The sequence below is a fragment of the Typopeltis vanoorti genome, chromosome 11, assembly GCF_054136105.1.
Source record: "Typopeltis vanoorti isolate ZY-2024b chromosome 11, IOZ_Tvanoo_1.0, whole genome shotgun sequence".
Lineage (NCBI taxonomy): Eukaryota > Metazoa > Arthropoda > Arachnida > Uropygi > Thelyphonidae > Typopeltis > Typopeltis vanoorti.
In genome coordinates, this window is record NC_143559.1 from 139,077,130 (window position 1) to 139,092,128 (window position 14,999).

General features: G+C 33.5%; 1 protein-coding gene across 3 annotated transcripts in view; it reads right to left on the bottom strand.

Annotated features, from left to right (window-relative positions):
* Window positions 1-4,607: 4,607 nt before the first annotated feature.
* The window catches only part of Strip (striatin interacting protein), a 367,915-nt gene continuing 357,523 nt past the window's right edge, over window positions 4,608-14,999 (bottom strand). For all 3 annotated transcript variants that reach the window (XM_090400054.1, XM_090400055.1, XM_090400053.1), the window contains one exon: window positions 4,608-9,481. In XM_090400054.1, the coding sequence (XP_090256180.1) occupies window positions 9,216-9,481 (266 nt within the window). In that variant the 3' untranslated portion in view covers window positions 4,608-9,215. The remainder of the gene's footprint in view (window positions 9,482-14,999) is intronic.

Here is a 14,999-nt window from a genome sequence, read left to right on the forward strand (position 1 = left end):
AAAAAGGAGAATCCATTCTGATAATAAGGTAATCAATCTATCTTCTGGGATGAGTTTGTTTATTATTACGTCGGAAAATTTAGCTTTTCTTTTACGAACATTGTAGTTTTTAAAGTGTAACTATTTTGCTTGTATAACAGTTGGAAAAATGTACGTAGAGTATTAACAAAATTAAAAAGTATAGCATAAATTAAAAATTTAACTGTTTATTTTTAAGCAAGTTTTCTATAAAATAAAAATAATTATACAGAAAAACAGAAATTTTTTCAAACGAACTTAGATATTCTAAACTTACAGTTGAGAGAACCGAGACACTTTAATGTCTTAAACCGATTAATTATTTATGACTTGTTGTGACTCATTTAACAAACCCATGCAAAAAATATATATAAAAAATACCATTATCAAATCCTTTTAATCTTCAGAGTCATCTGAATCGGTGTCCGAATCGCCATCGCTTTCACTTAAACTGATCACCAAAGGTTTGCATAATTCTTCGATAATTCTGTTTCTGTCCCAATACATATTTTCCAATGAGGTGATATGAGAGCAATATTTTCCCCAGTTTTGAACTGTAATACTTTCAATCGCTTGTTCTGAAAGCTTAAAAAGTTTCGACGTGTCAATATCCCCAGTTACGTTGCGATGGTGAATGAGACTTTTCACTTCTGCCCAAACATACTCAATATCATTAATATCACAATGATATGGTGGTAGCCTCAAAGCTAGAAATCCATGTTCTTTGAGCGTCATGTCGAATTTAAATAGTTTAGTTGTGGGCGAGTTTCTTTTGACCAAATTAAGCAATTCAATTTTTCGCATATCTGGGGAATGAGAAATGTTATTTGCAGAGAGCCAATCCATAAGAACTTGCTTCTTATTAGACCAATTTGGAACTTTGTTTAATCGAATAGAGTGATATGAAGTGTTATCAATTATAACAGCATTTTTCAGGAAGGTTTGGAATCAGTTTTTCTTCTGCCCACTTTTCCAAGATCGTAGAATTCATTTGCCCATGGTAATCTCCAGTAGTTGAATTGGTATAGTAAGTTTGAATTCGGTAAAAAACCCATTTCTCCACCTGCACACAAAATTATTATGCGCTGCAAAGCATTTCCGGTTTATAGCACTGCACATTTTTCTTTAGACTACCAACATTTTCCATAAGTTAAATTACTATCAATCCAAGTTTCATCTAGCGGTTTTTTCACCTCCCTGAAATGTCTTATTGCTCTCAAATACTGTGCTCTAGATAAAAACAATGTCACTTCGCTCCATGATAAGGTTCCTTTTATTCTGGGACTTTTTGAAACAAAATCCGATTTCATTAAGTATTTTCCTTAAAGTTTCTATTTTCCAAGGAAAATTAATTTTTTCTTTAAGCACAGGAATCAAATTCGGAACAGTTGGCACTCTTTTCTCGACCACGTAAAATTCGTGAATAGTTCTTCTCATAATGTCTACATCAAAATCATTCAAAGCTATGGTTTCGATGGTTTTCTTTACTCTGGCGCTTTTTTTTTTAGGAGATTTAAATTTTGGCTTACCTTCACCTTTTGATTCCCTACGAATTCTTTTAACAGTCGACCCTGATACGCCCGCAATTGCACATTTTATGACTTGAGAAAGGGGAACAAGGAGACGATTCTTTTTCGCAGAATGTCAGCACATTATTCAATATTCTTTTGCAAGAGCTACTGAAACGTTTAACAACAGAACTTGTTGACTGTACTGGATCCATCATACAAATTAATAATAAAAAAATAATGCAAAAAAGCGATAACAAAAATCAAGCTAGTACTAGTACAGCGAAAGACAAGAAAGCACGTGATTTCGCATGTTTGCGACCAATTCATACATCATTTCTTTCTCCCCTTCAGCATGAATCGACTATTCTTGGCAAAATGCCAAGGAGAGATCTACAAACAGTGGGCGAACTATAATAACAGTTGAAGCCTTCCAAGCACATATCAACAAACAGTAAAATCAACAAATGGCTTGCGACCAGTATAGAAAGGAAACCACCACCATCTATCATCTTCCTCAGATAAGCTCTGCAAAGCTTTGAAGAAGAAACCAGAAATGCCTCCCAAATTATTATTATGTTAGTTATTCACTATAAAAAAATCTGTATAATCATCACTGTTAATATTAGAACATAGTGTTGTAAATGCATAATACAGAGGCAAAGAGCGTTATTAAAATTATTAACCGAAATACAATGCAAAAAAAAAAAAAAAAAAAATGGCAAAATCGCTCGTTGGGCAAAACATTGCCCTCAATAATTATAGTTTTTCTTTAATTCGATATAATACAACAGGCTCACAACATGTGTTTTCATGTTAGGATCACAATATTCAAGTATCACATTATGTGAACCAACATGCAGTATTGTCTTCAGTGATGAAAAGAGCATGTACAGTAGGACGTGGAAGCTTGGAAAGCTGTGTTATGGAGAGGCGAATCACACTACACCCTCTGCAGAGATGGACAGGTGTGGTGGTTGCTCAGTGAATGTCTCTTACCAGAGTGCGTAAATCCTTATTATGGCAGTCAGCGGTTCTGATTGCCATAATATTAAAGATGAAAATGAAAGGAACTAGATATTATAATCAATGAACGTGTAACAGAGTTGACAGAAGATGGTAAGTTCGCTTCAACACAATGAAAGCTAAGTTTTTTCACAGGTGTTCGAAGCAAAAATATCTAGAAAAAAGATCCAGAGGTAGACCAAAATCTAGAGGTTAATGACAAACAACACACTAGTTTGGACAACCTAACATCCCATCAACAGTCTAGAAAACAACTGTTAATAGGATATCAGTTTTAAATGTGTTTTACTATTACAGTATTTTGTATATGAAAGGATCCATGACAGATGTTGTAATAACAAAAAACTAGAAAGGTAAAATATTTAGTTGTAAAAACAATTTTACTCACAACTAAGAGGGTGGTCTGAAAAGTTCTCGGCCTCGACCATAGATGGCAATACTATCAGCAAGAATTTTTTTTTCTAATGTGGTACATCTGTCATAAGCATCCATTTGAAATTGCAAGTGATTTTATCAAGTAGTTTGTTTTATACAGCTGTCTGAAGCAAAAGTGTTGTCTGTATTCTTTGAAATAGATAAAATTGAATATCATGCAGTTATAAAATTCTTTGTAAAAGAAGGTTTAAAGCCAAAATAAATTCATTAGAAATTCATAAAAGTTTGTCTGTATCCTTTGAAATAGATAAAATTGAGTATCATGCAGTTATAAAATTCTTTGTAAAAGAAGGTTTAAAGCCAAAAGAAATTCAATAGAAATTGTCAGGTTAGCTCTCAATTTATAATATCTTCTTCACCATGCAAATAACAAAAACCTTTAACCAAAATAAATCAAAATTTTTATAATACGGAAAGATGATAAACAAGTCTCACGTGGTTACAAATATTATGAACTGTCAATATTTTTGTGCAGTGCTCATTAAAAAGAGATCATGTGGGACAATTAAAAGTAGTGCAAAGCCATGAGAGAACTTTTGTGTTATTTAAATATAACTTTATACAGTATCCCTATTGTTCTCCTGACAGTACCTAGTTTGCTCCATTTAAAGGCAAAATAGGGCAAATTACTTTTCTGCTTTTGATTTTTTATGAGAAAACTTGAAATTCAAAGCATGCAACTTAAAGCATTTGTGATAAACTAAATGAGTTTTATCCTCCAGAACTTAAATACATCCATGAGCTAAAACACCACAATCATCCAACCAACCACACTACATAGCTGGCTAGAAACAAGCCAGTGGTGGCAGTATCCTGATTATTTCATGGACATCGCTGAGTCATCTCATCCTCATTGAACACACTATGACTGCTAATTCTTACCTAGGGATTGTTTTGGACCAGGTATTGCTTACATGGTGCAATGAATCTGGACTCTTCCAGCAAGACAATATCCTGATATCACAAGGCTCACATCATGCAAGAATGGTTCAAAGAACATTTCCAAGCATTCTGTATACTTCCACTGCCTAATTCTCCTGATTTGAATCCCATCGAACATTTGTGGGATCACATGAAATGCAGTACCCAGTCGATGGCAGTGTTTCACTAAGTTTCTGACTTCTGAGATATTCTTGTCTAGTTGGACCAGAATACTTCAGGACACATTCTGTGGTTTAGTTGAGTCACTGTGATAATAAATGCAAGTGCTTATCTCAGCTAAAGGAGCCTCAACATGTCACCAGATAGGCAGTCATACTGTTTTAGCTCATGAGATTATGAGCCACTGTTTTCACTGGTTGAATGTTAGCATCCCATTAAATTAAAAATGCCAAGAAATTGTATTATTATTTAAAGCTTTATCTATATGTATACAGAGGCCAATGGCTTCACATTAACCTTAGTATCCCATAATGCAAAGCACACATCCTTTTGGATGTGTATAATTGGCCTCTATATACAGGTAACCTAGTGATGAAGAAATTTCACATGCAAGCTTTGTGTTTACACTTGGATAAAGGATTATACAAGAATATAATTTCTTACATTTTTAAATTAATTTATAACCAAGTGAAAAAAAAAACTTTCTACAACTTAGCTTCTGAATTATTACTGCTTTATTATGGATTATTTAGGTTTCTAAATCTTAAATTAAAAAAAAAAATAATTTACAATCACATTTCATGCATAAACTATTATATGTAACAATTTCAGACAAATAAATAAAAAAATAAACAAAAAACTGGCTTTAAAATTATTAAAGAAAAGTGACATTCAACCTCAAAAATTTCAATGAAATTGGTGGGATTTCTGAGGTTGGATGTCATTTGCTAATTTGTGTATACTAACTTTTACACTTGACAGAGAAATATATGGCACAACACATGAAGTGTTCATTTATATAGGAGGAACTATTTTTTTGAAAGTTTACTGCCAAGAACATTTGCTTACAGATATAACTACTGTAACATTGACAGCAAAAGATCTCAGATGGTTAGATTTCTGTTTCATCATAAACCTTGAAAATGTTCTTTTCATAAATACAAGTGAAATGCAATCACAGTTATCTTTTATATTTCATTTAATATTTCAGGATGATGCACAGTTGTAGTTACTTTCACATCTTTACAAAATTAAATTATTTTCTTTCAAAATTTCTGAACTGTACCACTTGCCAATATAACTAAATAAATAAATATATATATTTAAGATTAAAATTATATATTACAATGAAAAGTCCTTTACATAAAATGATAAATTACTTCCCAGATACAAATTGAAGTATGTACAAAATAAAATTAACATATTTAAATTAGTTAAAACCTGTTTATTAATTTGGGTCGTCGAAAATTAATAAGAGGTGCCTGCTCAAATAAGATTTAAATATATTACTGATACGATATCTTAATCGGTATTGTGCTTATGTGAGAATAAACTCTATAGGCTAATATAAACAAAATTCTGGTGGCTAGGAAGATTCACTTTGGGAAGAAGACTGACAATGGAGTATGTTATTTAATTTTATTTTATTTTCATGTAGCTTCTTTTTCATGCTGCTTAATCATAATAGTTGTCCTCTACCTAGTCCATTACTATCTGCACATTCCTTCCAAAATTTGTATGCTTCTAAACACTACTACTACTACCTAAAGATCTCTATAACCAGTGAGCTATCCCCCCCTCCATAACTATGAATTTTATGATTACTCTTCAACAACACCTGATAAGATTAATGCTTATTCAAATTTCTTAAACATCTTTTTTTTTTTTTTTTAAATCATATACATTACATGATTTCATCACCTGGTGTGAGACTGTCATCCTTACTGAAGGTCTAAGTCAGTGTTTCTCAACCACTGGGCTGCAGTCCAGTACTGGACCCTGGCATCAATTATACCAGGCTGTGAAAGGCTCTCCTAGAATTTGTCAGTTTAGTTTTCTAAGCATTTTTCATGAATAAATATTTTATAGTTGAAATATTCCGAGGAGAATAATATTCGTGAATGTGTTGAAAATCTGCTACATCTGTGTAGCAAATGTCAGTGACCAAGCTGCGTATTTTTAAACATGGAAGTATTCATGAATGATCTGGAATTTTCAGAACATTGAAATCTTTCCACATTCTGGAAAGGGAATACTGTTGTTTATGACCAGTCATAAAAATTGCCTGCAAACCAATTACAACAATGGGTGGTGTATCCTCTGTTCTCAATACTGAACGAAATGACATCTGTGTTGCAAACATCAGTGACCAATCAGCAAGGAAGTATAAAGAAAATTTTTCCAAGTCTGTATCTGGTTCTCAAATCTAGTAATACTGAATACTGTTTCTTCGCAAGTTCGCATTGCAGTGTGTAAATACTTGTTTCGAAACCCAAGTGCCATGATTTTTAAGTTTTAATTTTAATATGAATAAGAGACAAGGGACTTTGTTTAATTTTGGTGTTAAAAATCTCTTATTGAAGGTGTTTGTGATGCAACAAATAGTGATTCATCCACCTCACGGAGGTGGATGAATAAAGCAATCTCCAGGATGTACAAAAGGAGGGGAAAATCACCAGCACTCAGAAGAAAAAGTCTGCATTCACTCGTAAGTACATGGACAACTATTTGAAATTTGATTTCATACAATGCCCTCACACTGACCAATTGCCATGACCTCAATGTGTCATTTGTGCTACTGTTCTGGAAAATGAAGTTACGAAACCATCTTGACTTACCCGACATCTCAACATAAAACATTCTAATCTAGTCAACAAACCCATTGAATTCTTTATGCATAAAAGAGATGCACTTAAAATAGAAAAGAAAATGATTTCCCAAGCTTCAACCACTGACACCATCCTATTTAATATCATTACAGATAGCTAAATGTAAAAAACCTAATTTCATTGGCGAAGAACTCATTAAGCCTTCTTTGATTGCTGCTTGTAATTAAAAAGTATTAGGCCAGTCTGCTGCGGCAAGTGAAATGAAAGACATCCCATTGTCGAATGATACAGTTGAAAGGCAGATATTTGATATGATAGAAGATACAGAAACGGAACTCATTGAAAAAATTAAAAAATTGAAATTGTTTGCATTACAACTGGAAGAATCTAGAGATATTAAGAACAACAGCATCTTAAGTGTTTCTGAATTACTTATGCACACTACCGGCAGTGAAATTTTCTAAGTTTTAAATGGTTTCATTGAAGAGAGAGATCTTGAATGGAAAAATTGCATTGGAGTTTGTACTGATCGCACCGCCTGTCTTTCAGGTAGAAATTTCAGGTTTAGTCACTAAAATTAAGGATATGGCAGATAATAACTTATTGTTAACGCATTGCTACATTCATAGGCAAAACCTGGCCTTCAAAAAATGGCACCTGAGCTTAATGAAGTCCTGTTACAATCTGTTAAAATTATTAATTATATAAAACACAATGCTTTAAATACAAGACTGTTAAAAGCGTTGTGTGATGAAATGGGCTCTGATCATCAAAATCTTCTTTTCCATTTGGAAGTTTGTTGGCTGTTCCGTGGTAAAGTTCTCAGGAGATCATATGAACTCCGAAAGGAAGTTGAGCTGTTTCTAATTGATAAGTGGCCTGTCACATTATTTTCAGGATAAGAAATGAGCAGCCAGGCTGACTTATCTCAGCAACATATTTTCTTACATAAACAAGTTAAATTTAAAACTCCAAGGTCCAGATACAACAATATTTCATGCTTGGAACAAGATCGAATCATTCAAAAAAGAAACTTAAACTCTGGCTTAATATGATTGCAGAAAGAAATAATGAAATGTTTCAGTCGTACTCAGATTATATTATGGAAGTAGATGATTTCTGTTCACAGAATTCAGTTTCAGATATTGTTGCAGTCCATTTGAAGATGATGATGTCATTTGAAAAGTATTATCCCAAACATAAGGATCACTGGAGGCAAAATATGTGGATTGCGAACCCCTTTGTTGAACACAAAGAGAGAACCCCTTTCCCATGAAAAACCCTTCAACTTATTGAATTATCATCAGACAAAGGACTGGAAAGTACTTTTAATTCTATGAGTAATTCGAAATTCTGGATAAGAATGAAAAATGAATATCCAAATTTACATGAAATAGCAATGAGATTTCTTCTTTGTTTTTCCCCACATATCATTGTGAAACTGAATTTTCTGCCATGACTGTGCTTAAAACAAAACAGAGGAATCACCTGCAACTTTCTGACTGTATCTGTTTAGCTATCACTTCATCCAAGAATTAATAAGGTAACAGACAGAAAACAGCAATAAAAGGGTCACTAGCCTAAAACTTGTAATAAAAGAAACAAAGTTTAATTTTTTTTCATTAACTTATAATTGCTATGTTAAAATTCAAAATATTAATTAATGTTGGAACTAGTGTTTAGAATTTAGAGATTCATATATTTTTATTTATTAAATTACATACTTTGCATATAAAATATTTGGCATGTGCATATGATAATAAGTTGACATCCTTCTGCTGCTTCCCCTGCTCAGCTGAAGCTGACTTCTACGGTGAGTTACAATGCATAAATATTTTTCTCACTACCATATTTTTTTCAAACCAACATCATTAAAATCAATTTTACACTGAATAATATTATAAATTTTTGGTGATCAGAATGGGATATATCAATGAAAATCAGCACAAATTAATTTAATGATGTTGGCCTGAGGAAACGACAATATGCTACGACAAGATTTCATTAGTCCAGTGATTGATAACTAATTTAAACACAACTTTATATTTCTCAACATGTCACACCATATATATAAGTATACTAATACTCTTTATGATTATGCCATAATCAATACTTATGTTAGTTTAATGTATGAACTTTTAAAAAAATTGGAAATGTATTTACAAGTAAATTTGTTGGGACCAGGCCCTCGTCTTATAAAAAAAAAAGAATTTACAGGGCCGCCATCTCACAAAGGCTGAGAACCACTGATCTAAGTGACATGTTTCATTCAGAAACTCTCTCTCTCTCTTTGAAGTAGGGTTTCTGGAGGAATCCTTGGTCTACCTATGGTATTAATGTGCTATATGTTTCTAAACCTTCATGAATGGAGGTGCCCTAAAAATAATAAATAAAAAAGATGAAACTGGTTAAATGAGCAGACATTAGGCTTGCTACCCAATTTAATAATTTCAATGTAGCTAGACTAATGGACCTGATCCTTCAGTCTTTATTTAAAACCAGCACATTCCAAATGTCATTATAAATAATTTAGATTTAAAAGTTGGTCCCAGTCAACAGATATTTGGAACACTTCACGGTTTAACCAAGCTTCATAATGTAATTTGAAGTCATCTGTTAATTCCACTTCTCTGCCTAAAACACTTAAAAAATTGTTATCTACAGGTTGAAATTCAGGATCATGTCCACTTCCTGCTCTATCATATCTTCTATTGTGAAAACGATTAATATTAGCTTGAAGAGCAAATTCTTCTGCTTGAAAATCCCAAGGCCTAGCATCAAGATCTGAAATTAAAAATTTCAAAAGTTTCACCTATCAACTAAAGACCTGTAAAATTAATTTTTTTTAAAGGACTGGCTTATAATAATGTAAATTTCGGAAACCAGAACTGTTGTTACAAGAGTTATGCAATTAACATGCAATCCATACAGTGAAATCTGCTACATATTAATTATATCAGACTTGGTTATACTAATTTGAAATGTTCAGAATGAATAATGAAAAAAGTTCAGAAATAATACTGTTTAAAACATCAAAATTTTCTTTAGTTGTTAAAATACACAGAGGCTATGAATGAAATGGGCACTATCCCCTTCCTTACTAAGATCAATTGATAAAGAAAAAACATTATGATTACTAAGTTTTAAAAGAGGTATACCGTGAGTAGACATATCGATACAAAATTAATAACGGAAAAAACTCAGGTACAAAATTATAATTATAATTATAATTCAGGCGAAAATTATACTATTAAATAATCTTTGTACGTGAGTTTTTTCTGTTATTAGTTTTGTATCATTATGATTACTATCAGAGAATTCTAAAGATAGTATCATCCCTTTGAAGAGAACCCAACTATAAAGCTTGGACATTTCATCTGAATTTGACAATTAAATGTTGAAGGTATTAGCTAGGCAAAGTGTGACTACTTCTCCAGGAAACCCATGCAGTTTCAGCAGAAGAATTCCCATAATTCCCACTTTTTACATCATTGGAGCAGTGACATATGTTTCAAATGATGTTGAGATGTGCACTTCTTTGAAATCAAATAGAGAAAACAACACTGACACTGTTACAGTAAAAGATATTAATATCACCAATGTATACAAGCCTCCAGCCCCTCTCTCTCTGGCTAAGCTATGTCTTTTCACCACAGATCACCCATTGATATATGCAGGTGAATTTAGCAGCCATCGTGAGTACTGAAAATATTCCAAAAATTATGACTGTGGCATTGCTTCAGTTGAATGGGCTGAAGAGCATACCCTCTAATTAATCTTCAATACTAAAGATGAGGAAACATTCAGATCTGCTGCTCAGAAAAGATTACAACCCTGACCTAAGTTCTGTATCCTGCAATAACAAAGGCTATACTCTTCCAACTACAAGAAACGTTTTAGGAAATTTCACAAATAGCCAACACAGACCTCCTTTTTTTTATTTTATTTTTTTATTAATTTTGTATGGTGATTCAATGGCCATGAGTCCCTTTTATGGGGAGGTACAGCACCATTTAAGCCTTCCCCTCCCATTTTTAATCCAGGCTTGGGACCAGCATAGCTGACAAATCAGACCCATGGCTGGAGGGACCATCTTAAGTATTCCTGACTGTAATCTATGTGAGTTCACGGGTTTCCTGAGTTTCCGGGTGAAAAAAAACCCCCTACCTCTGTATGAGACTGGCTAACTCACCTTTCGTCAAAAGAGACCAGATAATTCCTCACGTCACTGATGGGAATTGAACCCAAGTCTTTCTTAACAAAGGGCTTCATCTAAACCGACTGAGCTACGGAGGCTCACAGACCTGCTGATAGCTGCTAACAGTCAGTCATCTACTTCCACTCAAAAATATCACTGGGTGTACCAGGATTGAACCTGGAGCCTAGAGAATGCTCCATAAGATGTGAAAAGAATATCATGTATATAAGGATAATGTAAGTTATTAAAATTATAAGACACAGGCAAGAAGAGGTTACAAGTACTGGATGGGAAGCTAAGTCTGCGTACAAAAAGAAACTGGCTCTGCAAGCTTAACCAAAAAGAATTCTATCATTATGCTGTAAGTAAAAGAAAGAATGAATGTGCAAGAATAACCTCTACTGAATGTAGGTGGCATATGAGTGGCAGATGCAGAGAGACTGTTCAATTAATGAGTACCCACTATGCTAAGAGCAATCAATCTGGTATATGCAGCATAGAGCTCAATGCTACTTCTACACTGGATGATAAGGAGAAGGTGCTAGATGTATTGCATAAACTGAATAAGAATTTGACAATAAGGCTGATAGGATAATAACATGGATGCTCAAAGAACATTCAGCTGAATGACTGTACTAATGGCCTGGCTGTATAACTTGTGTCTCAGCAAAGGAATGATTTCACAGGAATGAAAAGACCATATGATAATCTCATTGCACACAAGGATGGAGCAAAGACTATTGTATGTAACTATTAATCTATGAGTATCTCTGAATTGGTGGTGAAGATTTTGGAAACGTTGGTAAGAGGTCATATATGAAAATGAGTTGACAAAGAATCTATACTTTGCAATGAGAGCAGCATGGACTTATTAAGGAAAGGTCACATTTGAGTAACTTGCTCACATTTTATAATAATGTTACAGTTGAATTAGGTGATGGGAATGGATATATGATACTTTTGGACTTAGCTATTAACAGAAAAGCATCAATGGCTGTTACATAAGTTGCATATATATATATATATATAAAAAAGTGGCATATGAAAGGGAAAGTACACAAGATTTAAAGTGGTCTTTGGTTCACTGTTATTGAATCATTGTGGGTATCAGAGGAGATCTGATACCCACAATGTATTTTAAAGTAGAAATGTTTATGAAAGGTCAGGAATGTTAAGGATTACCTGGTATTCTTGTGGATATGTAAACAATTTGTGCTAAGTAGACAGAAGAAGGGGAAAAAAAAACATTATGATTATTATCAGAGAATTCCAAAGATAGTATCACCCCTTTGAAGAGAACCTAACTATAAAGCTTGCCATTTCATCTGAATTTGACAATTATATGTTGAAGGTATTAGCTGGGCAAAGTGTGACTACTTATGCCACTAATCAAGCTAGAAGAAACACCAAGGTGTTTTTTTTTTTCCTGCAATATTTTTCATTATACCACTAATCAAGCTAGAAGAAACACCAAGGTGTTTCTTCTAGCTTGATTAGTGGTATAATGAAAAATATTGCAGGAAAAAAAAAAGGAAGCAGTTAATCAAATAATAGTAATACAAAAAAACAACAGCAAATCTTATAAATTATCTAAACTTTTTTTCCACTTAGATTCTCTTTCTCAAACTGTGAAAGTCTTAGTAAAAGAGTAAACAAGTTTTTTACATAAAAACCATAAATTGTTCAAGATATCTAATAAAAATGAATTAAGTGGCTCAATTCACATTTGATAGACATCCTATTCAGTGACTTGTATAAACTTTCTTAAGAATGACTAGCACTGTTTTGTCTTAGTAAGTAGCAAATCAAAATACTTCTTACTGTAATACATTTTTACAATATTAGAGAGCACCAAATTAGGACTTTAGAGCTTTTCTCCATTACAATTTGAATTATTTCGCTTACTTGTTGTCTTGTGTTAACTGTAATATGTAACACGAATAGGCTAGTTTGCAATCTAGAGAAATATAAGCCAGTAAATAAACATTCACCAATATAAAAAGCAGACACTTGAAGAAATTTGAAATTCTACAACCGTGCCAACATAATATGCTCCGACTACAATTTCAATGAGATCACGTAGTCATAAATTTATCTTCACAGGCACTTACAGATGAAGCTTAAGAATGTCTCAGTTATAAACATAACTTTGCTGTTACACCTAAACAAATTCCAAAATTAGAAATTATGATGATTGAGGCATTTACAATCTTCCACCTTCAATAGTCAATAATGTGTGTTTAGACATAGCGCTAGCATCCTAAACAAATCTAAACAACCATCTAAAAAGCAATATAGCACAGAAAGAAATAGTGGCTTTAAAAAGTTATATAAGAATAAAAACCGACTTCCTACTTAAAGAATTAGGTAACACAAAAAATGAACTTATTCTCCATAAACAAAACAAAAAGAACAAAATAACTAACAGCACGATGGAATGATGGCTCACTAATTTTCCTTTGCCCAGCAACCAACAATGCAAAACAAGACGGAGACGGATTCATTATAAGGAAAAGACTAACAAAGAAAATCATTTTTCTCTCTCTGTGTGGTGGGAGTTCTATTGGTGCCCTGGTCGAGGTGCGAGTCGCCACCGGTTTCAAGCATTACGATGAACGGGTAGAAGTTTTCCTACGCAGCAGGCTACAGACCGGGAAGTAGCGGCTAGGTAGCGAGTTGGATGGATGCAGTTTCGTCTATGTGCCAAGAAATCTCTAGGCATACTGATTGATGTGTAATTCCAAGTGGACCAACCTAAGCTGATGAAATTACCATCCACAACATAGAAGGAAGACAAAGTGCTGAGAAAAGAACCAAGAAACGAAGAGATAAGCCTGATGAATCTTCAAGTTCGGTAATGTACAAGCCTTTGATAAAGTTTTGTATGAAAGGAAGAACTTTGTAATTTAAGAATCAAGGACATTCAAAAAGGTTAGAACTCTAATTAAGATTAAGGCAGGACTGTGATATATAACCAAAGTTGGTGAACATTTCAAGCCAAGGGCTTTGTCTAGTATATGTGATGACTGTTAATTATGTCTAAGGTGCTATAGCATCACCTAATCCTAACTGTTTTACTAATACTTTAAATGTATTGTTGGTTAGAGAACTGAGAAAGCGAGCCTCTGGAATTTGAACAAGATTGTTCCAAAGCATTGATTATTGTCCAGTATGTTGATTTCTTTTACTTTGTAATTTAGTAGTTTAGTAATGATTGAAAATTCTCTGTTGTGAAAAATTACCAATATGTTAAATAAACCTTTTGCTCTTATTCATTTGGTTGCCTGAATTTAAGAATCCGATGCACCACTCATAAAAGATTTGGACCAAAGCGGGATATATAGGGAGTAGACTTTATAAAGGAGGGTCACGACTAGCATTAGAATTAAATTAGAAGGTATTATCATTTCAAAGTGGGGTATTTTAAGTATGACAGAGTAACTATGCACCAGTCTGAGAGTTCACTCCTTGGCTGAAAGGTATTTCCAATCTAGAGGTTCAGGGTGGTGCAGCAAAACAAATAAATTTTTCCTGAACCTTAAAAAGGAGATAACTCCAGACATCTCTAGCAAAGGAACTGGCTCCTCACAGATACAGTTCCCTTTAGGAAAGGTCAGTCGCTTACTTGACTACTTAAACAGCAAGAGTGCACATAGAGCTCTATATCTTAAACTATTAATAAGGGGGTTGCATGCAGCGCCATATCTAAATATAATATAGGGTCAAGGGAAGCAAGACGGAAGGTAAAGGCAAATATGCGAGAACACATTTTTTAAAAAAAAAGACAAGTCATAACAAACCTTCGTTGGTCCCTTTGGACTTGGTAACAGAAATGAAAGAGGAGAGAAACTTTTAGAATTTGCAGAACTTTTCATCATGAATACCTTCTTAGAAAAAAGAGCAGGAAAAAGGTGGACCTGGGAATCCCCAAATGGCAATGAAATAAGAAATGAAATAGACTATATTTTAACAGACTGAAAAAGAATAGTTCGAGATGTAGGAACAGAAAGTATTTTGACATCCATTTAGACAGATCACCAACTGCTACGAGTCATCCTGCAAATTGACCAAAAGAAGGAAGAAAAAATATGGGCAATCTCAAAC